We start from the raw sequence: 25,474 nt of genomic DNA, 5'->3' as shown, positions 1-25,474 counted from the left end.
TCCCCATTTTTCAAAAGGAAGTCACAAGAGGCAACTAGTAGCTCCAAGTAATTACTTATTAAATTTGAGCAGTAAAATTTTTGGACCTCTGGAATATAAGCGGACGTTAAAAATCGACTAAAATGACTAAAGTAGGATAATTAGAAGAATTAATTGTACAGAAATAGCTCGTAAAAGAGACCCCAATTCGGCCATTTTTCGGCCATATATATATTTCCGCGAAAAGCCTCAAAAACCCCCTCAAAATGGCAACATGCAGGACTTCCCATAATGTGCTTTTTGCAAAATGCAGGTGCGTAATCCAAGCCAGCTCTGAGCAGACCCACCTTGGGTTGCGCATTGGAGTGACAGACCTATTTGGGTCACGTACGGGGGCTGTGATCCGATTTTTGCATTACATAGGTAGATCTCTGGTCAGACCGTGCAGAGTCTGGATTCGGCCCTGATCCGACTTTCCAGCCTGTAGACTTTCTGTGTCGCGCGCTTTAAACCCCCCCCCCCCCCCCCCCCCCTCAAGTGGGTGACTGAAGTCGGTCTGAACACGAGCTGGTTTGGGTCGCGCACCACGACTTGGGTTGCAACGTAATCTTTGTTTTTATGCGCCTGTTTAAACGATCGATGCCAGTTTTTGGGCTGTGATTGAACCATTAAAAAATTAATTGTTATCCTTTTGTTGTTGTTTCAGTCCAACACAAATGCGATACTCCACGATGGGTAATAGCTACTACAACTGGTGAGTGGGTGACCATATTACGGAAAATTTTCCTTTCCCCCACGTGAACAAATATTTTCTTTGACTGTTTTCTGTTTTGCACTGACAATTCATTTAGTCGAGGCCTCAAGCTAATCAGCCGTGGGGAAACAATGGTTTTAATAATTACAGTAGAGGACCCTAGTTAGCCATTTCACAAGGAAAAACGGCTCGAGCTTGTTTCTTCATAATTAAATCGGGCGTTTTGTGACCGCTCGTTTGGGGGCACCGCAGACAGAATTTTTCAGCAAGTCAAGAAGAGAATTAGAACTAAGAGTTTAAGAACTAAAAACCATACAGACACCTAACTGATTGAGCATTTACTTTTATGAATTAACAAGGCGGCTTGGTAATGTGCGATGGCACATAAGGTTCCGACCCCGCTCATCTACAATTTTACATAATTGTCTAAAAGAGGAACAGATAGAAAAACCAAAAAATTCAAGTATTTTTCAAAAAAAACTGGACTATGAACGAAAAGATAGCCTCCAAAGCAAATAGCTCAGTGGAGCAAAAATGATTAGATTGATGAGATATGCCAATATTAAGAAAGCGAGTTAAGGTGTACAGCAAAATCAAACAACAACAACAAACATTAATTAAATCAAAAACTTTATATCCGTTTTAAAAACAAAACTTGATAACAAAGTCAACCTAGTGTCAGATAAAAGCTCTGATGAAGTAGAAACTTTGTTAGTTTATATACAACAAGGAGGCTCGGTAATGTAAGATGGCACATAAGGTTCCGACCCCGCTCATCCACAATTTTGGCATAATTGTCTACCAAATGAGGAACAGATAGAAAAACCCAAAAATTATTTTTTGCGAATCCCAAAAAAGCCCAAGTCTTTTTCAAAAAATTCTGTATGAACGATAAGATAGCCTCCAAAGCAAATAACTCAGTGGAGTAAAAATTGATGCATTAGATTGCTGTAAAATGTCAATATTAAGAAAGCGAGTCAAGACGAACAGCAAAATCAAACAACAACAACAAACATTAATTACATCAAAAAATTTATGTCCCTCTTAAAAACTAAACTTAATAAAAAAGTCAACATACCGTCAGATAAACCTAAATCTTAACAGAAATAAACATTAGGAATCAATTAATATTACCACAAATTTACGATTACCACTGCTTCTATAGAAGGACATTAGGACCTGTCCTTATTCATTTTTTAAAGCGGCTAAAAAGAACAACAAAGAACAAACAAAAGTTCAATTGAAACTTGCCAGAAAACGCTGTCAAAACCGTCGAGCCAAATTTTGGCACTCAAAACATATTTAATTGTGCCTTCTTCAAACAGCTATAAATTAGTACGTGGCCATTCATTAGTAAGACTAGGTAACAAGTAGACAAAAAAGCGAAGTGCTAAAGTATGTAATACTTTTAATTTTTTTTTCGAAACAAAATTACATTCAATGTCATGAAAGGCATTAATTACAAAAAAGCTATTTAAATCGGGTCGTTTATTCATGAAATAGAAGCCCTAGAGACCTGTAACTATCCAGAATATTTCTTGCATCTACAAAAAGAACGTCAAATATGACAAAAATCAAATTAATTTACTTTTTTTTTGTGAAAAACTGGTGTCAAAGCCAGTAAGGTCATAACAAATTCTTAAAAAAAAGATTTTGGGACACCAATCCCTTTTATTCCCTTGACACCCATAATGTCAAATTTGACCTGTAATTAACTAACGAGATTAGGTAACAAAAAGAAACATAAAAAGAACAAAATTGCGAAGTTAAAAAGTTTTTTTTTTAATTTTGGAAAACGATTGTTTTCAAAGTCATGAAAGCCATCAGCTATCAACTAATATCAGAATATCAGTTCTTCTATTCTTCCATGAAAAGCCAATGAAAGCTATCACTCTACAGGAAATTTCATACGACCGAAACGACAAAGTATAAATGACAGTTAGAGACAAAATTAAAAAATTCAATTGATTTCTTCAAGAAAGAGGCGTCGAGGCCGTTAAAACGATGATGTATATCTTTCAGGATTTTGATATGTTCAATTGTGCTTTATTCTGAATGCTAATAAGGTGACATGAGAACTGTCAATAATGTGATAATGTGACAAAATTAGAAAACGTGAAAAACTGGCAAATATCAAAACAAACAAAAACCTGAAATCTTGTAGTATCAAAGCCAGAAAACAATAACTTCAGGCTTAAAACTGCAACCGAGAATAAATGTTAAATCAGTAGAAAGAAGAAGCAGTCTTTCTTTGCTGACACTAAGCTGGAAGTTGAACAAATTAAGGAAAATAGAGGAAAAGTTATTAAAGCCCTTATTTATTGAAAAGTCAATTATTTTTAAAAAAAGAAACGACCATAAACTTTCAATAAAAAAACTAAATGCATTAGCTTGGAGCTGCCTAGCAAGCGAATTGGTTGGACCTATCACTTCTGAGCTTTGATTTGATATGTTCTGTTCTTTATTATTAAAAAAAAGTCTTTTTTTTAAAAAAAAGACCGACTGATTACAACCCGATTTTTTTTGGATTGTAACAGTCCAAGAATGGCCCAAAACTGGCCCTGCTAATACCTATTGTCCGTTAGGAACAATTGATTTTTCGAATGTTGTAGATATAGATAATTTGTTAGTTGAAAACTCAAAATTAATTCTGCATTTTTGATAATCAACGAGTAAAGTTAGCAAAAAACTGCAAAATTTTATCTACAGTGTACTCTCAGCGGACTCTGAAATAGAAATAGCCCCCCTCTGAGTCTACAAAGATTGTATGAGTGTTGTTTGGGGGTGTACTGTCGGCAAATTTAATCAAAGTAGACTAAAGTAGCTTATTTCGTGCTGTTTTTGATGAAAAAGGCTATATGTTGTAATGTTTATCCAGATTTTTTCACCATAAAAATTAAATCAGAACAATCAACAATGCTTGTTCGTCTTCAAAAATGAAATCAACGACACTATTCTTAAAAATTATAACAAATTTTAGCAAAATTGACGAAAATTTAGGCAAAAATTCCGGAAAATGTGAATAAAAACATCGTGAATTCACTCTTCTTTTCTCAGAAGTTTAAGCCTCGATAACTCCCTGTAGAAAACGAAAATTAAAAAAATCTTTTTAATTCTATATTCTACGCTGGACGAGCTTTCTATTGATGACAGTCTCAACTCTCAACGATGAATATATCGAGCGGCGAAAATTCACGGAACAAAAAAAAACCATTTGAGTATATAGTTCCTCCTCCCTCAAGAGGGTCGGAACAATAACTTATTCATCGAACTTACAAAATCCTAACGGTAGTTCCAAAACCGTCATTTGTAAACGTAAGTTACCGGTATGTTTGGCTTTAGTAAGACAAAAACGACAAAAAGCCTTTACGTTTTTTTGGTATTGTCAATATGTTCGCTTTTCTTATAAGTAGGGAACACAAATGAAAAGTGGCTTGTAAAGGAAGTCTTTTGACCTTCAAATCGGTAGAACCTCTTTTTTCATTTAGCGTTTAGCTCTTAAACATTATATCTTACGAAAATCTTTTGAATATTATAATCTTGATGACTCACCATCGGTTGAAGAACTATTTAAGCAATTAAATATTGATATTCAGAGAAAGACTAAAATAATTGAGGAGTTTCAGCACGAAATTCATTCCTTGAAAGTAGAAATTGATAACAATGAGCAATATCAGTCAAAAGTTCTAGTGAAATTGAGCATTATCAGGTAGAAGGATCCCAAAACCTGACAGAGAGTTAATAAACTATGCGCAAGAAAATGGATTCAAAACTACTTCGAATAACAGTTAACCTCAAATATTGTTGAAATAAATATTGTTTTTGCACTTCGTTTGATCAGAGTAATAAGTAAAACAGATATTGATGAACTTGGCGAACAAAATTACTTGTGACATTAAAAAAAGTTTCGAGGTTTGAAGTACCTGAAGATTCAGGAATGTATAGGGTTGGTGAACAGCTGTAGTTCTGTCTAGTTGTGAACACAATCGAATTTTTACGTTCCACTGTCCTCTGTCATGTATTAATAATAGAATTTCCTTAATGGAAACTGGTGATGAAATCAATCATCGTCTTATAACTAAATATAAGATAATTACGATGCCATCATGGCCAATTAATGCTTCTTATTCAACATTTTGCGACTTCACCGGACGCAGTTGCTCTTACTGAATCATGGTTATCCAAAAGCGACAATAACTATTTATTTTATTTTGATGGTTATTGGGTAGTCCTTAGTACAAAAAGAAAGAGAGAAGAGGAGTGGGAGTATTTATTAAGGGGATTTTTTATTGAAAAAGACAAAAAAAAACGAAAAATTTGAAATCAATTGAAACTTGAAGCACTAGCCACGCGCACTGTCAACAAAATGTGTTTCTATTTTTTATGTGTCCTTTACGACCGACCATCACGCAAATAAATGAAGTTTCTTGAAAAGTTGGACAATGTTTTAGATGAAATACTGAGAACGAATGAGGTCTTGTTCATAGGGGGGGGGGGGGGTACTTCAATATTAACGTTTTAAAAACCAAGGCTAATTTGAATGTTACTTCTAACATGTCTAAAATTGGCATCAGCAATAAAGTATTTTCTGCAAAAATCTTTAGACCGTTTTCGTTCAAGTTTTCAATGAATCTTTTTGCTCGGTCGTGTACCCGAACATTTAAAAAAAATACAAAAAATATTTTACTTTTTAAAAGCAGGGACCCTAAAAAGGCATCGAAAAATCGACCTATGAGTTAAATTTCTTCAGTTTCAAAAACTTTTGGGAAAATTAGATTTTGAATAATAACAGTTTGACTTTTGAGGAACAGTTTGGTCCCCAAGCAAAAAATTTGAACTACGAACGCCATTCTGATGATATCTGATATTATAGGAAAATTATTTTTAAAAAAAATTATGGAATAGCTTGTTTTTGTAAAGTTCCAAAATTTGATACTGTTAACCATCGGCTTGTGTTACATATATAAGATTCATTAGGTTTTGGAGGGACAGTCAGCACATTTCTAGAAACGTTTCTCGAGAAAGGATTACTTTACGTTTAGTTAGATAACAACAAATTGAACTTCAGAAAATGAAAATGGGTTTTCCACAAGTTTCAGTGCCGGGCTTTCTTCTCTTTCAAAAACTAATAAATTACCAACGAGCAGTTTAAAAGCATTCAAATGTTGCTGGATTTGCTGATGACATTATCAATTACTAATCCGAAATTTTATGTGAAAACACAAATTTTGCGAATGATATAAGGAAAAATGAAGCTTGAGTAAATAAAACTGCCTTATTTTAAACATAGAAAAATTCAATTTGATGCGTAATGGAAAAATGGAATTATAACTGATTTAGAAAATCAATCACAAACAAATGTTGCTTCTTACAAATACATAGGCAAATACCTTGCCCATAAAATGAACTTCCAAGAACACCTGTAGAACGTGAGAAATAAACTTTCAAAACTTGCAGGCCTGGTTTACAAATTACCTAAAATGTTTTTAAGAAAACAAATATTGATATTTTATAATTCTATGCTCATAGCAATTTTCAATATGGATTGTTAACCTATGATTAGGTCGAATTTATGAGAAATACTTTTGGTAAAAAATATGTGAGATTTGTTTTCTTTAAGAAGAAATATGATAGCCTTACAGAAATTATGACAACCAAAAATATAGAAAACGTCTATGGAATCTACATAGCCGAAATGCCGAAGTGGACAATTTCTCTGAAAAAATTTGCGCTGTCGCGGGATTCAGCCTTACCAGAAACATTCATCACACTAGGAACTATCCTAGGGGACCACTAAGAGTACCTAGCTACTCTGTCAGACAAGGCTATAAGTTTTTAGCATTTTTTCTGAGAAAGAAGGCTAAAAGGGAGTTTTTAATCTTCAATTGTTCCTTTACTGTTTGCTTCATCAGTTTAGGAGAGTCAACACTTTAGCTGTAAATCTATTTTTTCCCACCAGGCATGATTATTGTTATATTTAACGTTTACTATTGCTGTTAAACGAGATCAATTTAATCAGTTTAAAAAAGAACAATTGCTACGCTCGCTTTTAAAAATGATGAACTGCGGGTATGGAAGGGTTTGCAACACAGGAAATAGTTCAAAATTTTTCTGCTCAGCTTCTAATGATCTTATCACAACTGTTTGTATGATACGAAAAGTGAGTTTGATTTTACAAACTGAATCTCCGTTAATGTTCAACTAGTTAATTTTTTCTAACTTGAGAAACAATCAAATCTTTATTATTTGATCAATTAAAATTTACAATTGAGCTGAAGCAGGAAGTCAATAAATTTTGTTTCTTCCGAGCAAATTTTCTCCTGGAGGTATCCTTCAGACACCTGCTGTTAGGAGGAAATTTATAATAACATTTAATTTCCGCATAGACCAGAAAACTCAAGATCTGTTCTGAAAACACGACAGTTTCTTACGTTTCATTCCAAAGAGCAATATGAAGAAACCAAACAATCTTTTTCCTCGAGAACAAACAATAATGAACACATATATTTAGAAGCAAACATACCGCGACAATCATTTTCAAAAATAAACCGAACGTAAAGCTATAAATATAAAAGCATCTGCTTTTTCCCCACAAAAAATCTGGATTTGGTCTATAATTATTCACTGTTTTCAGACACTTTTAGCACGTTCTTTTTCGTGGTCTGAATTCCGCCATCAAAGACAATTGACAGCTTCATTGTATTGCCTTATTCCTGACAAACATTTTCTCAACAATGCATCAACTGCCGTCACTTCTGGATCGTCAGGAAAGGAGGTCTCAGGGCTAAAACCAAAGGGAAAGATTAGAACAAAGTTTTGGCAAAGTATACTGAGGGCTTGAGGGTGCGAGAGTTATCCTAAACTTCTGACTCGATGGTTGTACTTTTAGTATAGGCAAATTTATCTTTCTAAATCTGATAAGTCTCATGATATTGTATAAGGATCCGAATAAGTAAGTTTGACAAACTACTTTGGTAATACGATTTATATAAAACTTAAAAAGTTCAGCATAAATTTATTTTAGAGACCGGTTTATGTGTTAACGAATTTAACTTAAGATGTCAAACTTAACTGAAAGAGCAGTGTTCGAGAAGGCTAGTACAAATTTTGATAATTTAGAATTTTTTTCAGGAACCTATTATTTCCCTTTCAAAAAACTTCTGATTTGGAAAATATCTCTAGCCATTGCTTCATCAAAATAATTGGTAACAGATTAGCAATTATGAGCTAGATTTTTTCTGAACTCCAGAAAAGTTAGTTCATGATATATCATTTTATATTTCGTACTATTTCCTTTGCTATATATAGTTTTTATGAAGAGATAATTCAGTTCAGTTTTTAGTGCTGCTGCCATATTATTCGCTGCAATTTAAATTGCAAAAAGTACAACTGTAAAAAAAACCGTTGGATATTTTACACAGTATGCTTGGCTTAGCCAATTGCGACATTCGTTTTTGAGACTAAAGTAGGTGAATACTAAGCTAGTTCAGCTAACTATTCGAATATCTAATGTAATGTATAAAATTTACTTCAGTACATCCTCACCCGGTCCTTAAAAGTGATAAGATGAAAATACTGCGTCAGAACTTAAAAACTCCATTGATAAAATATATCGTTAATGACAAACAAATTAACACTGATACTAGATTTTTTACAGCTCCTACAGGTCCTAAAAATACCAGCAGCAAGGTAACCTCCAATTCTGTAATCTCTGAGTTCGAGTAGCAGGCTTTTGTTGAGCTGCTGAATTTGTCAATTGTTGTATCTTTCTTTTAAGAAAATTTGTTCCAATTTTTTGTCTGGCAATATTCTGAATTATATAAAATGGCGGTTGATAGAGAAAAAGCAGTAAAAATATTTGCTCGTGTATGCCCGAAATTTTTGCCCGATACCTTTTAGTTTTTGTGTTGCACGATATTAGCATATAAGTGTTCTTTTAGTTTTATAGTTTGTAGTTAACTGTCATATCGTATTTCAGGTGGCCCATGATTTTGGGCAGGATACCAGTTCCTCAATTTTGATTTGTTTATCGGAATGTTCTGTTGAATTGTCAACAACTTGTGTAGTTTTATTACGGTGAGCGTTTAGTACTGTAGCTGTGAGGGCCCTTGTTATTGCTGGTTTTGTTGCTGCTGGTCTTGTTGTCGTGGTATTGTTTTTGCTGGAAATGTTGCCGCTGGTCTTGTTGTTGCTTGAGTATTGGCAATAAATATGGCTCCGCAATATCAAAGGACATCTCTTGGGGTAATTGAGAATCCAGTAGATCCTTGAAGGCGGGAAGGAGGAAGTTGTCGTCTATGGCTGTAATCTAAAAAGTTGATAAAAGTTAATTACAATTGTAATTAAATAATACTGTTGTTACACCGGAGAGATCTGAAAGTCATCATCAATAGATTCATAATCTCTCAGTTGTCTTATTGCTTCTAGCTCCGTTTGCATATGAGAAAAGATGTTTATAGTCAATCAATTTATAAGTTCGAGCTTTAGAAGATGTACGAAACTGTCTATTTCTTCTTCAGGACTACACATCTAATTTACAATGGGCAAAAATGGTACGTTGAAAATGGCTGGTAGTAATATCTATTCAACAATCACTTATGCTCCTTTAATTTTATTTGTAGTGCTCGAATAATGCAGACTCAATGTCAATCGTTAGTATAGCGAAGAGAAATGTAGCAAATGTAAATAATCATTACTCTAAATAATAGTGTATATTGCCAAACATTTCAAAAAACTGTTTATGTAAAAACTGTGACAAGATTAGAGAACTAAATTTATTGTTTTCCTAGTAGAGTAACTAGTATAATCGTTTGGTTGTATTTTTTCTCTATTGTTTCTAATAATTCACGAGCATTTTCTTGAGCTGCGTTTTTTCCTTCCAATTTTTGAGTTGCATCATTCCACAATGCGATCATGTCTTTACACAATTAGCGACCTTGTGTTCATTTTTAAAAGTTACTGACACTAATTTGTGTTTTGACTTCTGATTGAAGGTAATGCTTGCTCATTGGCCTTAGTAATAATTTGTGTAAATTCAAACCATGAGTCGTCATTTTCAATATCTAGTTGAAAAAGTTTTTTTGTTTGTTGTTTATGATTGTTGTTTAGCAGTAGTAAAAGTCTGAGTGCTAACTGGATCAATAAAACGGACAGGGTATCCTATCGTAACAACTATCCATGACCTGTAAAGGGGATCAAATATTTGGACAAGGATAGGGCCAGGCTACGTTTCCGTTGGTCTCTAGAAACATAGATAATTTTTAGAGATCAGAAAGGCGGCCAGCTTGGGAATGAGACAAGAATATGCAATTTGGAGAGTTGAAGTTTTCAGAAACTAAAGTACTGATAGTAGTCGAATTTAGTATTTCAATGTGGCTCGTAATCTATCTCAGTGAGATATTAAGCAAGCTTGGTAAAATTTTCTGAAAATTTGTAATCCTTTGTTCAGTAGGCAGAGGTTCGAGTGCCTCTCCTGTATTCATATTTAACCAGCCCGTAAATTCAACATATAGTGTGTCGTATGACGACGGATAAACTGTAGTACTAATTTTGCGTGTTGACTGAGGCTTATTGCACACATGAAAAAAACAAAATTTGCTCGTTTTCCGACTTTTCAGCCAAATGATAATTGTCTCCCATTTTGATCATTCTCCCTTCAAACAGTTCTCTTACAGCGAACAAGCAACAAGCAATTTTCTTGTTTCTCTAAAATTTACCGATGAGGGTCTGTTGAAGTACTTTGACAAACGCCTTCTGATAAGGTGAAAGACAGGGGAATAAAATGCCAGTTATTTACTGAGCCTACCCGAAATGAACTTTTTTTGTTATATCCTGCATACAAATTTCAAACGTATCATGAATGATCCAAATAGAACTGTCACATTCATTTGGATTTTCTTCATTTTTTGCATCGGAATTTTTCTTGTAAGTTGTTCTTACTTTAAGTTTAACCGGAATTTTTTCCTTTAATTTTTAACTTAGTTTTTAATCTAACCAGCTACGCTGATATTGGGTTCAATCTACGTCTGAGGTGATTTTTCTACGTTTTGCATCAACCCGTTTGGCGTCGAATACGCCGCAGTAACACCTTATGCTTTGGTGGCTTGCTCTACACATAGTAGCTTCTATTTTGCTTCTAAAAAACGGTTGACAATTCGTCTTTTGTTTTGTGATTTTTCAACTGCTTGACGTTGTATTTTACAGGGATCAACTTTTTTAGTGAGTTTGTTTAATTAGATTCCATAGGTGAACAATCATAGTGAGCGACTTTTAAGGATGTTGCAAATTTTTAATATAAAGATTTGTAAGCGGCTATTAAATCATCTGCAATTTTTGAATTGTTATTTACACAATTTGCGCAAGTTACAGATAAAGTTGGTGTTATAACGAAAATAAACTTTCTGTTCTTACTTATGTATCTTATATTACATAGATGGTGTTTCAGAGAAATTGAGATATAGTTCGCTGAATGTCTCTCTCAGATTGTCTACTTTGACAAACTCTCCCTCCTCGGGGAAGAGAGTATCAAATGCGGGGTTCATTATTGTGGGGTTTAAAAATGACATTAGTATTTGAGTAATGTGATGTGATGTATTATAGCTGTAGGTTTTGCAATATGAGATTCAGAAGAATGAATTGGTTAAATTTAGTTGAAACCTTATAATTCTCTCAACGTCAGGTTGTCTGTCCAAGTGGATGGCAGAATACTAATCGCTGGTTGTCAATTTTTGTAATTGCATGAGAAATTATTGAAAGCTGATTTATTTAGTTATAAGACGTCGAGTGGGGTTATTTTTTGCACAACTAGTTTAATACTGAGTTTTGATTGTATATTAGGATTGTTGCTGTTAGGATAATGCGAATAGTAGATTTTAATGTTTGTGGGAAGTTGATCTTTCTTATAAATAGAAGCTTGTCCAGATTGAGTAATTAGTATATCTTTAACACATTTTATAACAATGGAGAATAGTTTACAGAGATTATTCAAGGAGGCAAATTATTTTGCCTATGAGCGTTTGGATTTAGAACTAGATGCCAGAGGGATGAAATTTTTCCTTTCTGAGCATTATATTTCTAAGCCAATTGCCCTCTCTGGAGAAGAACTTTATTCTCTGAGAATTGCTAAAACAGGAAGATGCATGCAATCAAAATTGGAAAATAGGATACAAGGAGTGTAGCCTCATTCCAAAATTTCTCAAAATAATCCAAGCGTGTAGTAATTCAATACTAATTTTCCGTCAAACGGGCCAGTTATTGAATACAACCCACCTCAGAAAAGCTTTTTTAATTATAATATAATAAAAAGGTAACTGGAGTTCAGTTACACGTTCGGTCGATTTTGACCGAGGCAAGTCCACCTATGCGTTGTTAAGTTTATTCACATCGAAGAGTTCATATTTTGATTTTTCTTAAATAGTTGTTAAACTGAAATAACAAATAAAGAACCTCCGAGATCCAGTTGCGTTTAAACTTCACTCGCATCAGACGATAATATTCAAAAAAGTTGAGATTTTGACGTGATGAAATATGCAAAAGCTTTCTACTCTGCGTAAGTTGCTCCAAACCCGATCTTGGAAATCAATAAGAAAAAAGGTTAAAAAACGTTGCACCAACAAACCCATGCCTAGGTTGCGCAAAATGTTTACCTAGCTTGACGTCAGAGATAAAATTTACTCTAATCAGATCAATCCTGAGATAACAGATCTTTTATTGGAAAATACGATAACAATGTGGCCTTTAATTACAGTGCATCACAGACCAAACACACCTCTGTTCAGATTTTCAAACGCTCTATATCTTTGTGCATACCAAAGAGGCGCGCGAATAAACCACCTGTTCAGACCATCCCTGGCTAAAATGCTTCTTCTGAATAAAGCTTTTGCTCATTCGTGTGTCTTTTTACGACATTAGCAGAGACCTTTTCAAGACTACAAGTCTTATGACTATATGTTTCGAACCCTGACCTGGGAAAACTCAGCGAATGTTGAAGGAATTGAAGCGAGATTGAGATTAAATACAAGTTAATAAAAATTTGATAATCGGCCATGCATTTAAATGAGTTTTACAAATTCGGCTACTTTATTTTTCCATCTCTAAAATTTTGCTTCTGATTACGAACTGTTGAAAACTTATGAAAACATTCAGATCACAATTGGACTAAAAATTATATGCTTTCAAAAAAAATAAGATTTTCATAATCTGTATGAATTCTATGCAAAAAGGTTAACAACGCTTTCTGTGAGAAGGATCAGCACTGAAACGTTTGTTTAAATCTGCATCGCTCAACAACAATTCCAAAATTGGGCAAAAAATAATTGCATTTTTAGCTCTGTAGGTGCTAAAATGAATCTAAAATATATAAAAAATAAAAATAAAAAATAAAATAAAAAATTAGTAAGCAGAGTTAAAATAGGATCAGAAGAACAACTAATTACACTGATGATATCGGAGTGGAAATTCGAAAAACGAATTTATAATTTCTCAGTATTGCTTCAAAAATTAAAGACAAAAATTTTGTCCTATGATATAAAATACGCTTGTAGAGAGGGTTGTAAATTAAACTGCTTGATGTTGCCCAAAAATTCTTGACATTTGTTCAGAAAATTGTCAATTAGTACCAAACCTTGCTTTAACACCGTTCAAATAAATAAAGTACTAAAAAATCATTTCCCTTGATTTTGACAATTACAAAATTTTTTGTACTATTAATTTTTTGCTCAGTCCTGTTATAATGCCAACGACGGGCATTGATTTTTTTGTTGCACATGATGTTCCATTCCGCACTTCCGCACTTCATTATTGTGTTGTGGTGTTTAAAAATGCCATTAGTATTTGAGTGATGTGATGTGATGTATTATAGCTGTAGGTTTTGCAATATGAGATTCAGAAGAATGAATTGGTTAAATTTAGTTGAAACCTTATAATTCTCTCAACGTCAGGTTGTCTGTCCAAGTGGATGGCAGAATACTAATCGCTGGTTGTCAATTTTTGTAATTGCATGAGGAATTATTGAAAGCTGATTTATTTAGTTATAAGACGTCGAGTGGGGTTATTTTTTGCACAACTAGTTTAATATTGAGTTTTGATTGTATATTAGGATTGTTGCTGTTAGGATAATGCGAATAGTAGATTTTAATGTTTGTGGGAAGTTGATCTTTCTTATAAATAGAAGCTTGTCCAGATTGAGTAATTAGTATATCTTTAACACATTTTATAACAATGGAGAATAGTTTACAGAGATTATTCAAGGAGGCAAATTATTTTGCCTATGAGCTTTTGGATTTAGAACTAGATGCCAGAGGGATGAAATTTTTCCTTTCTGAGCATTATATTTCTCAGCCAATTGCCCTCTCTGGAGAAGAACTTTATTCTCTGAGAATTGCTAAAACAGGAAGATGCATGCAATCAAAATTGGAAAATAGGATACAAGGAGTGTAGCCTCATTCCAAAATTTCTCAAAATAATCCAAGCGTGTAGTAATTCAATACTAATTTTCCGTCAAACGGGCCAGTTATTGAATACAACCCACCTCAGAAAAGCTTTTATAATTATAATATAATAAAAAGGTAACTGGAGTTCAGTTACACGTTCGGTCGATTTTGACCGAGGCAAGTCCACCTATGCGTTGTTAAGTTTATTCACATCGAAGAATTCATATTTTGATTTTTCTTAAATAGTTGTTAAACTGAAATAACAAATAAAGAACCTCCGAGATCCAGTTGCGTTTAAACTTCACTCGCTCTAAATAGATGTACGCATCAGACGATAATATTCAAAAAAGTTGAGATTTTGACGTGATGAAATATGCAAAAGCTTTCTACTCTGCGTAAGTTGCTCCAAACCCGATCTTGGAAATCAATCAGAAAAAAGGTTAAAAAACGTTGCACCAACAAACCCATGCATAGGTTGCGCAAAATGTTTACCCAGCTTGACGTCACAGATAAAATTTATTCTAATCAGATCGATCCTGAGATAACAGATCTTTTCTTGGAAAATAAGATACCAATGTGGCCTTTAATTACAGCGCGTCACAGACCGAACATACCTCTGTTCAGATTTGCAAACGCTCTATATCTTTGTGCACCCAAGAGTTGCACGAAAACACCACCTGTTCAGACCATCCCTGGCTAAAATGACTTCTTCTCAGTGAAGTGTTTGCTCATTCTTGTGTCTTTTTGCGACATTAGCAGAGACCATTTCAAGACTACAAGGCTTTTGACTATATGTTTCGATTCCTGACCTGGGAAAACTCAGCGAATGTTGAAGGAATTGGAGCGAGATTGAGATTAAATTTAAGTTAATACAAATTTGATAATCGGACCATGGATTGAAATGAGTTTTACAATTTCGGCGACCTGATTTTTTCCATCTCTAAAATTTTGTTTTCGATTACGAACTGTTGAAAACTTATGAAAACATTCAGATCACAATTGGAGTAAAAATTATATGCTTTCAAAAAAATAAGATTTTCATAATCTGCATGAATTCTATGCAAAAAGGCGAACAACGCTTTCTGTGAGAAGGATCAGCACTGAAAAGTTTGTTTATATATGCATTCGCTAAGCAACAGTTCCAAATATCGGCAAAAATAATCGCATTTTTAACTCTGTAGGTGCTAAAATGATTCTAAAAAATATTTAAAAAATAAAAATAAAAAATATTAAAAAAAACTTTCAGAGTGGAAATTTGAAAAACGAATTTAAAATTTCTCAGTATTGCTTCAAAAATTAAAGACAAAAATGTTGCCCTATGGAATAAAATACGCTCCTAGAGAGGGTTGCAATTTAAAATGCTTGATGTTGCCCAAAAATTCTTGACATTTGTTCAGAAAATTGTCAATTAGTACCAAACCTTGCTTTAACACCGTTCAAATAAATAAAGTACTAAAAAATCATTTCCCTTGATTTTGACAATTACAAAATTTTTTGTACTATTAATTTTTTGCTCAGTCCTGTTATAATGCCAACGACGGGCGTTGATTTTTTTGTTGCACACGATGTTCCATTCTGCACTTCCAAAAAAGTTTTTGAAAAGCGAAATCGTATTGCCTATCCTAGATACGTATCTATATAAGAGCTGGATGTTCAATTCCGTTTTGCTGGATGCTCATTTCATCGTTGCTGCTCTGCAAAAACTCGACAATGCGAACTAGAAAAATATGTAAATATATTTTGCCATCAACAAGAACCTAGAAAATAAACAACCTCTGATCGGCCAACTTCTGAAATTCAATTGCTGTCACACACACATTGCTTTAATTCATCATAACATTCCTAAAAATTATTCATAGTTTAAAGTTTGACAAAACGAGATGAAGTTGTTTCCCATTTTTTTTTTATTGAACTTACTTTTCATTTTTGTCTGAACAACTATTTTTCGTTGCAATTTTTTCAGCCATTTTTTTTTCTACACTTTAATCCTGTGACTTCAATTGCTAAGATTTATGGAACAATTGGAAAAACACAAAAAACGAACTTTTTTGTGTTGTCCAAATATGCAAAATTTACATTCTTAACGCAAGTTAATGCGAATCGTCCCAACGCAGAATTAGCTGCTTGAAGAAAAAGAGATTTCCAAAAATCCTTTTCTGTGATACCGTTTTTTGGTGAGATACAGCAAAAGCAATTTGACCGAGAAATTGTTCAGTTAATAGAGAAGAAACATTTGAAACAGTACACAGCCTAAAAAACTAGTATTTGTGGTTTGTATCTGCTGAGATTTAGTATAATTGCAAAAAAAATATTATTTTGAGAAAATTTTTAAAATTATTATTTTAAGTTGCCTCAAATATCAATCATTGGCTATAATTCTTTTGTGCGAGATTAACGAATTGAGCTTAAGAAGAAAACTTGTAACTGTTGCATAAAAGCGAGTGAATTCAAAAAGGTTTCAAATATTTTCTTTCAATATTTAAAAAAAGTTTGAAGTACTTTAAGAAAATGCGCTAAAAATTAATTTTGTACAAAATTGATAATTCTGAAAACAACAAACTAAAAAATTAGATACAATGTTCCGGTCCTTTTTCTCTCTAGCAAATATACTTGGCACGAAACACGAGAGTTATTAGACGAAGAAAATTTTGGAAAAAAGGATAGTTTGGTTTTCTTGCTGTTTTTAAATTGTTTCTCTATTTGGACCGTTTCAAAGTCTCTTTTGCCTGTGCAAAGGCGTTTTATTGAATATGTTTCCTCTCTATCGATTTCAGTTTTAATCAAGCTTACCTGAAATGTTATAAAGTGAGAAAGTAATGTGTGAAAAATATTATTTCTGAAGTATTCCTAAAGCAGGAAATTAATCAAAATTATCTCTTCAGGAATCCTTTCAGTTCTCATACGCCATTCTTTTTTTTCACTCCTGCCATTCAATGTTAAATTTGTAATTGTTTTCCAAGATATTAATTTGCCGGAATTTGTTCAACCAGAAACAAGTCGACCATGTAGAAAGTTCTCCCACATTTTATGTAGAGGTAGTAAAAGAATATTTCTATTCTGAAAATGGTGCTTTATTTCACAAAAAAATTTCTGTTGCAAGAGGCCAAGTAATCATAATCAAAATCTTGATGTAATAGTTTCTCAGAACCGAAATTCTTTCAGTAGTTAATATTTGGAAAACCAATGTTCTGATCACTCAAAATCTCGAAGTCGAATCTTCTGAATAGTTAAATTCTTGAACCTAAAATTTTTCAATTGTTAAATTTCCTCGCAGTCCAAATTGCGTTGTGGTCAAAATTTCTCGTAGTCAAATTTTCCCTCTTCCCCAATGGTTAAGGGCAAAACAGAAAAAAAATCAAGCTAAAGATTCGGGTTTTTCGACTAATTCATGAAGTGTATCCTTCAGATTTATATTGGCACGTACGTCAATTACCCTCAATTTCAAATAATTCATCTGTTAATAATAGAGCGTGCGGGGGGAGGGGCTGGATTACCTTTGCATATCATGTAACATTAAATGAATTTTTTGCTTTTTATGAAGATGCATTCGTCCATCAATCTTTGTTTGACCAAGTGCTGACGTACCCGAATGCAGAAGCATATGGGTTCTTGGTTGCAGATGGGGATGATGATTGGGCATGCTACCAGAAGCAACCATTTGTGGCGGCCAACTCCAACGGCTATCAGGTTCAGATAACTTTCCATCCTGTTATGGATTCTCACTGCGTTTCAAGTTACAATAGCACCTGTACGGTCCTGAAAGAACAAAAGTGGAAAACTTCTGGACATCGTTAAATTATCTTCTATTAGTTACACCCTAAATTTGTCTAGTGTGATCACACACTATTTTTCTCGGGTGAAGAATATTCGCATATTTTTGTGAGAATGAGCCTATCAGGAAAATTACGATTAGTCTTTAGTTGTTCCCCTAAAACGTATAGTATTTTAGTACGAATAGTATTTTAAGCATTTAGTTGTTCCCCTGAAAACTCGTGATAAAAAAACTCAATTTAGCTGAACAAGGCTAATAAGCAATTGAATCAAAACAACAAAAGTATGATTTTTTTTATATTTATACGATTAAAATCCCTTCAGATGCTGTGACCACTTCTTTTCAGTAGAAAACCAACAAAAAAACAGCAGGACAAGTCCCGTATGACAATCCAAAGAATTGAATTAACTAAAAACCCGACAATTAATAATTTTACAAAAAAATTATCCAATGACCCGACAACTAAAAATTTTAAAATCAGTATCATACAAAGAAAGCCGGGAAAACCTAAACTTTTAAACCAATACTTTCCATTTGATGATAACAATTTAAAGAAGTTAAATGCTAAAACCAGCAGAAAAATTGGCGCGCCAAAAAAAAATTGCTTTTAAAGAACTAAAATTTGTTCGAATGCCAACTTCTCACTCCACTTTAGAGGTGGTTGGAAAAGTATGACTCTTCAATTCTATTTGATTGTTTGTCACTTTTAATACTGCAAACTGATAACCACTCTAATTATACTTTTTAATAACGCAAAAATGACAAAAAACGTTGTGCTGTCTTTCTTCAATAAAGACTGCACACCAATACTAACCAAATATTTTGAATTTCAAAATATATTTTGTCAATGAAGTAGTTGATATCTGATGCATATTACTCAACTCAGGAACAAAAAAAAACAATTTTACCAGGTAATTTTTCCCAAAATCTTTTCTCGAAATTTTTTGTGTCGTTCTCATTCAAGACTAGCATTGTAAATTAAAATTCATTTCCTTATGGATTAAATGCATGTGTTTGTGAATAGATTTTTATTTGTTCGTGTGTGCGGACTTTATTGTTTGTTTGCCTGGCTGTAAGTTTTTGTTTACTCGTATGCGATTGTTCAATTAAAATAAATAAGTTTAGAAAAATCTGACTTTTACGATTACTATCATCAAGAAAAAGAAAACAGAATTAAGTAAAGACTTTGCTTATTTCTGCACAGTTTTAGCAGCTCTTGCAAAATGGCAGTTTATAAAAAAAATGAAGTTTTCTCCAGCCTAACAATTTTTTTAGGAAACTTGGTTTGCACTTGAAATTAAGTCGTTTAACGCAAAAGCTAAACGGTTGACTTAGATTTATTCTTCTTTCTTATAAACTGACAGACAAATTGAAGCAGAAGTTAAGCTTTCTTTTAACCCCTTTTGTATTTCATACAAATTTTATGTGATAATTTTATCCGTTTTAATAAATCTTAATCAAGCAATATGATAAACCAAGAGGAGTTCAATTTGCATAATAATAATAATGAATGGTTCCGATTTTATGTAGATTTAATTTAAAAAGTTGATGAAAATGACTCATCTATCAAAGAGTTTGTTTATTCGGAGAGTGAAGTTTTGCTGAAAAAGCAATCAATTGAAGATCCCAAGGAATAAGATAAAACCTCGACCCAATATAACTCCTCCATAATTAGGAAATTCTTGTAGGATGTTTTCAACCATAAGAGATCACCAGTAAAAAATAAAATCTTGTTATTGGAAGCAAACTGGTGAAAAATATGGTTAGGGAAAGTGCCACACCGGAAGATGTCTGCGTACATGACTATCGGGGCTCTTCAAACAGTGAAAAAAAGGTTGTAAATCAGTTGCCCAAAACAGTGGTCAAAACAGGTCCAATCAGGACGGGATGAATTCAATTTTGAAACAAAGACGATAAAACATTGACCATGTTTTCAAAGCATATACAAATTTGGTTGATATTAAACAAAACATGCTATCACTTGAAAATGTACTAAATGCCAGCACCACTAATTTGAAATTTGCCAAAGAAACAAACATATCAATGAGCGCAATACATTTCCTAATGATAATATCAAGGCATACGCAAAAAATACAAGATATAAATTTGAAAACATGCCTGATATTCTGAAAGCCATGCAGAGCTATAATATTTTGTTATATGGAGATTCGCACTTTCAATACAAAAAGGTGTACCTTTTTTTCAAAAACTTTGTGCTTTCTCAGTTGTTTCCCAAATCTAATAATTTAATAGCTCTGAGAAAACCAACAAATTCCAGCACAAAACCCAAAAAAACGCAGTCATTCGAAACAGAAGTAAAATTGTATGAGAGGTCAATTTTTTTCCAGATAAGTTTTTTCCTAAGAGATAGTTTTTGTCTGTTTTTTTTCGTATAGTTTCAAAATGAAGTTTCGATTCCAAGTTTTTTTGCTCTTTATTTTGTGTAATCTCGTCAAAAAAGAACTTGGTCTTCACTGCAGTGTACCAGTGAAACCTAAGACGAACTTTTCGACTTTTCGCGTATGTCTAAAATGCGTATGTAAAAAAAATACTTTTTTTCTTGCTTGCTAAGGATTTTTCGTCACAACTTTGTTGTCATTAGACTTCTATTGTTTAAGTTAGTTTACGTAGTATTAATCCCAGGGCGGCCTTTCAATTACACCTAACTTACCGACTTAATGCATAAAGCAACAATCAAGTAACGTTTTTTCATTAAATTTGTAAAAGCGTTCTGGGACAAAGATTGCTCTTAAGAATTTTCTACCAATTTTATTTTAGTGGTAATTGTATTTCAGATCTCTCAAAAACACTATAGAAATAAGTCTAATGCTTCCTAGATGTTACCGACTGATCTTTAGGACAAAAACAAAATTGGTATTATTCTCTTGTTCGTTCGGGAAAGTTCCATCGAAGAGCACGAAATGATTCAGAGACGATGTCAATAGACCATTTTGAAACTATTTGGGGAGAGTGTAGAGTCAACATTCAGCCTTCTAAGACGAAATTGGCCTACTGTACAGAAAACTACAATTATATTTGTTTCAAGATGAACTAGTCATTGGTTTAGATAGAGCGACATTTGAAAATGAGAATTTTTTTTTACTGGGTGACTACAATCTAAATTAGTAAATAATCACAATGCAAGAAATCTTCTCGAGACTCTTCTGATCCTGCCGCACGGTTTATTGAAATTGAATACATTTTTAAAGCAAGACAAACATCAGGGACCAAGTTGCTATTAGACTATGTTATCTTCTAAAATTTCAAAAACACCAGATTCTATTCTCAAAAGTGATCACGCAGCCACACTCATTTCAATTGGTGAAACTGTTTTAAAAAGCTACAAAAAACAGTTTAAGAAAATTCTATAAGGATATGTTTCCTTAGATATTGGAAAGATGAATTGGAGATCATTATATACAACAAAAAAAATAAATCATGTATCAAATTTTCTGCTTGTCATTGAAAACATAACTTAGGTAACTTGACGTAACTTAGAAAACGTAACCTAAGGTAACTTAGAAAAATTTCGACAAACAAAATTTAGTCTTCATGCTCCACGACAAGACAACTTTAACCCTAAATCAACATTGTATTTCAAAGAATACAGTATAAATATTGGCACAGATAACAATGAATAACAGCAGTAACGTTGAAAGAGAAAGAACGGAGAATGAAAAACACGTTATGTGGGTCTCAAAACATAAGATGTGCAAGAGGAACGGGAAGTTTATAAAGAAAATTAGGAACAGTGAAAAACACAGATAAAAATACTGATACTCGAAAACAGATATGAACAACAAAAAACAGATTGCCAATCTTCTAATGTATAAGATTTCCGCTTTAGTTGAAATTTTTTTTTAAAAAAAGAAGAGTATCAATTCAGTATTTATGCGATAAGCCACAGTAACAAATGTATTTTCAGGTATACGACAACCAAAGAGATGTTTCACAATCTCAACAATTTAAATGTGAAAAGCCGTTGCATCACTCAATCTAAACTGGACCTTGAAAATGAAAGAGAACGCATAACTGAATCTCTTTGTTTTTCGTTTAAAAAATTTTTAGTTGAAAAACATATTCCTAGCAACCTTAGGCGTGATACTGCTTTCAAAAAAGACAGTCCTTGAATATCCGATAAAATATTGACCTATTTCTCTACTGGAGCTCTGGCAAACAAAAATCGAAATCTTTTTGCAAGATCTTATAGCATCTTATTTAGAGAAGAATAGGTTGCTTGCATCAACACAGTTTCATTTACAAAAGAAGTGTCCAATAAAGATGCTCTTTATACTGCATTGAAAAAATCAGATATGATATCAACAGAAAAGCATCGCTACAGGAGCTTTTCAAATACCTATCAGAAGCTTTTGATTCAATATCACATTTCAATCGTTTACAAAAAACTAAATTTTTGGCTTTACTGGACAAGCAAATGCAAATGCAATTTTCAAATCTTAATGAAAAACTGTGTCCAAAAAGTCCAATTCACGATGTAATATTCAGGTTGGATAGCACCGTTGAGTGCCACAAGCTACTTTGTTCGGCCCACTGCTCTTCAGCGTTTATGTGATTGATATGAAACGTGTTACTGCTGTTAACTATGACATAAACAAGCTTGCTGATGATCCGTTTAACTTTTGCAGCGGAAAAGCTTTTCCCAATGAAAAATACATCTGAATGCAAGCCTTGCTTAACTCATTTATTTTTTCCAGAAAAGTTAGTGACATGTAATTGAAAGCAAAAACGAGATCATTATTGTTGGAGCCCCTAAAAGGAACAGAATTGAAGAATCACTTGTTAACGGATGTGGAGATTTCGAGAAAAAAATTGTGATATACTTTGAAGTTTATATTGACTGTAACCTTCGTTTTAATGTGAGGAGACAACAAACGTACTAAAATGACTGTGTTGGTATAAAGGTCATTTAATCAAACGAAAAATTTTTTCCAGAAAAGAAGATCTGATTTAATTCATTCTCTTGTTTTAAGTCATCATATATCAATGGGTCAACATCATATATCGATAGATCCCTGTTTGATAGTACAGCTGATCTCAAGATCAAACATAATGTTTTACCAAAAGACTTCTTTGTAAAATATGTGGTAATTATGTATGTTATTGGGCTTCTAAATGCACATCTGCCAAAATTCGATGAACAACTCAAACTAGCCTGCCTTTGTGCTAAAATGAACGCATAAAAAAGCTTGCATTTGGTGCAGAGCAAAAAGAGCAATTTTAATTCAACACTATTTGAAAAAATTCAGTTGATTGGTGCAACGATTAACCTGTCAACATGAGGCGGGAAAACCACCAAAATGCAGGCTCTCTGAACTACAATATTTAGCCTTTTCTAAATTGAGTTCGTAAAAGTACCATACTTTTCAGAAATGAATTTAATCTAGAATCTTTCAAATCGATACCTAATTTGACATAGTTTTATGTAGTCTTTTACTCTCATAAGAAAATTTTTTGTAGAACTAGCATTTTGTTCATTTTTTTCACAAAGAAATGTTCACAGTAGAATTACCCATTTTTTCATTATTCTCATTTTAAAATATTTTTTGCTCTTAATTTGCAGGCATCTTTTTACTCATTGTTATTCTTCTTATCAAAACTTTGCCTTCAAAACATGTTCTATATTTTATAGTTCAAACTCAAAATAATCAACAATGTTTTTTTTGTTTTTATTAACTTGGGACGTAGATATACTTAATAAATGAGATTTTTGATTTATTTGCAATTTTGTTTATTTTGCCATTCCTTGGTAATTACTCTCTCCAGTTTTTTTGGATTCCTTCTTCACGTCTCTACACTATGTATTAGGGACGTTGGAATGTCTTTTGACAAGAAAAATCAGGAAAAAACTCATTCTTGTCAGGGTCTTGGACAAATTGAAGAAGAAGTTAAGCTTTTTTTTAACCCGTTTGTTATTCATACAAATTTTTTGTGACACTTTTATCCGTTTTAACAAATCTTAAGTCGGCAATATAAGGAACCAAGAGGAGTTTTATTTGCATAAATATGAACGGTTCCGAATTAATGTAGAAATAGTTTAAAAAGTAGAAGAAAAAGAATCATCTATCAAAGAGTTCCAGAAAATGAAGATCTGATTTATTTATTGCTCTTGTTTTAAGTCATTATATATCAAAGGGACAAAATCATATCTCAATAGAACCCTGTTTGATAGTACAGCTGATCTCAAGATCAAGCATAATGTTTTACCAAAAGACTTCTTTGTAAAATATGTGGTAATTATGTATGTTATTGGGCTTCTAAATGCACAGCTACCAGCATTCGGTGAAAAACTCAAACTAATCTGCCTTTGTGCCAAAATGAACGTGAAAACAAGCTAGCATTTGGTGCAGAGCAAAAAGAGCAATTTTAATTCAACACTATTTGAAAAAATTCAGTTGATTGGTGCAACGATTAACCTGTCAACATGAGGCGGGAAAACCACCAAAATGCAGGCTCTCTGAACTACAATATTTAGCCTTTTCTAAATTGAGTTCGTAAAAGTACCATACCTTTCAGAAATGAATTTAATCTAGAATCTTTCAAATCGATACCTAATTTGACATAGTTTTATGTAGTCTTTTACTCTCATAAGAAAATTTTTTGTAGAACTAGCATTTTGTTCATTTTTTTCACAGAGAAATGTTCACAGTAGAATTACCCATTTTTTCATTATTCTCATTTTAAAATATTTTTTGCTCTTAATTTGCAGGCATCTTTTTACTCATTGTTATTCTTCTTATCAAAACTTTGCCTTCAAAACATGTTCTATATTTTATAGTTCAAACTCAAAATAATCAACAATGTTTTTTTTGTTTTTATTAACTTGGGACGTAGATATACTTAATAAATGAGATTTTTGATTTATTTTCAATTTTGTTTATTTTGCCATTCCTTGGTAATTACTCTCTCCAGTTTTTTTGGATTCCTTCTTCACGTCTTTACACTATGTATTAGGGACGTTGGAATGTCTTTTGACAAGAAAAATCAGGAAAAAACTCATTCTTGTCAGGGTCTTGGACAAATTGAAGAAGAAGTTAAGCTTTTTTTTAACCCGTTTGTTATTCATACAAATTTTTTGTGACACTTTTATCCGTTTTAACAAATCTTAAGTCGGCAATATAAGGAACCAAGAGGAGTTTTATTTGCATAAATATGAACGGTTCCGAATTAATGTAGAAATAGTTTAAAAAGTAGAAGAAAAAGAATCATCTATCAAAGAGTTCCAGAAAATGAAGATCTGATTTATTTATTGCTCTTGTTTTAAGTCATTATATATCAAAGGGACAAAATCATATCTCAATAGAACCCTGTTTGATAGTACAGCTGATCTCAAGATCAAGCATAATGTTTTACCAAAAGACTTCTTTGTAAAATATGTGGTAATTATGTATGTTATTGGGCTTCTAAATGCACAGCTACCAGCATTCGGTGAACAACTCAAACTAATCTGCCTTTGTGCCAAAATGAACGTGTAAACAAGCTAGCATTTGGTGCAGAGCAAAAAGAACAATTTTAATTCAA

At 32.9% G+C, this 25,474-nt stretch overlaps 2 protein-coding genes across 2 annotated transcripts in view; both read left to right on the top strand.

The window, feature by feature from the left end:
* Positions 1–17,958, top strand: part of LOC142342964 (uncharacterized) — a 68,475-nt gene extending 50,517 nt beyond the window's left edge. The window contains exons 9-11 of the mRNA XM_075394644.1: positions 8,712–8,809; positions 9,842–9,897; positions 17,705–17,958. Coding sequence (XP_075250759.1) covers positions 8,712–8,809; positions 9,842–9,897; positions 17,705–17,958 — 408 coding nt within the window. The remainder of the gene's footprint in view (positions 1–8,711; positions 8,810–9,841; positions 9,898–17,704) is intronic.
* Positions 690–25,474, top strand: part of LOC142342963 (uncharacterized) — a 102,998-nt gene continuing 78,213 nt past the window's right edge. Inside the window, exons 1-2 of the mRNA XM_075394643.1 lie at positions 690–733; positions 17,705–17,850. The gene's annotated coding sequence lies outside the window, so the exon portion shown is untranslated. The remainder of the gene's footprint in view (positions 734–17,704; positions 17,851–25,474) is intronic.

This window comes from Convolutriloba macropyga, chromosome 7, assembly GCF_964194025.1.
Source record: "Convolutriloba macropyga chromosome 7, txConMacr16.3, whole genome shotgun sequence".
Taxonomy (NCBI): Eukaryota; Metazoa; Xenacoelomorpha; order Acoela; family Convolutidae; genus Convolutriloba; species Convolutriloba macropyga.
The sequence above is the reverse complement of the archived record's forward strand: the minus strand, read 5'-3'. Positions and strand labels throughout refer to the sequence as shown.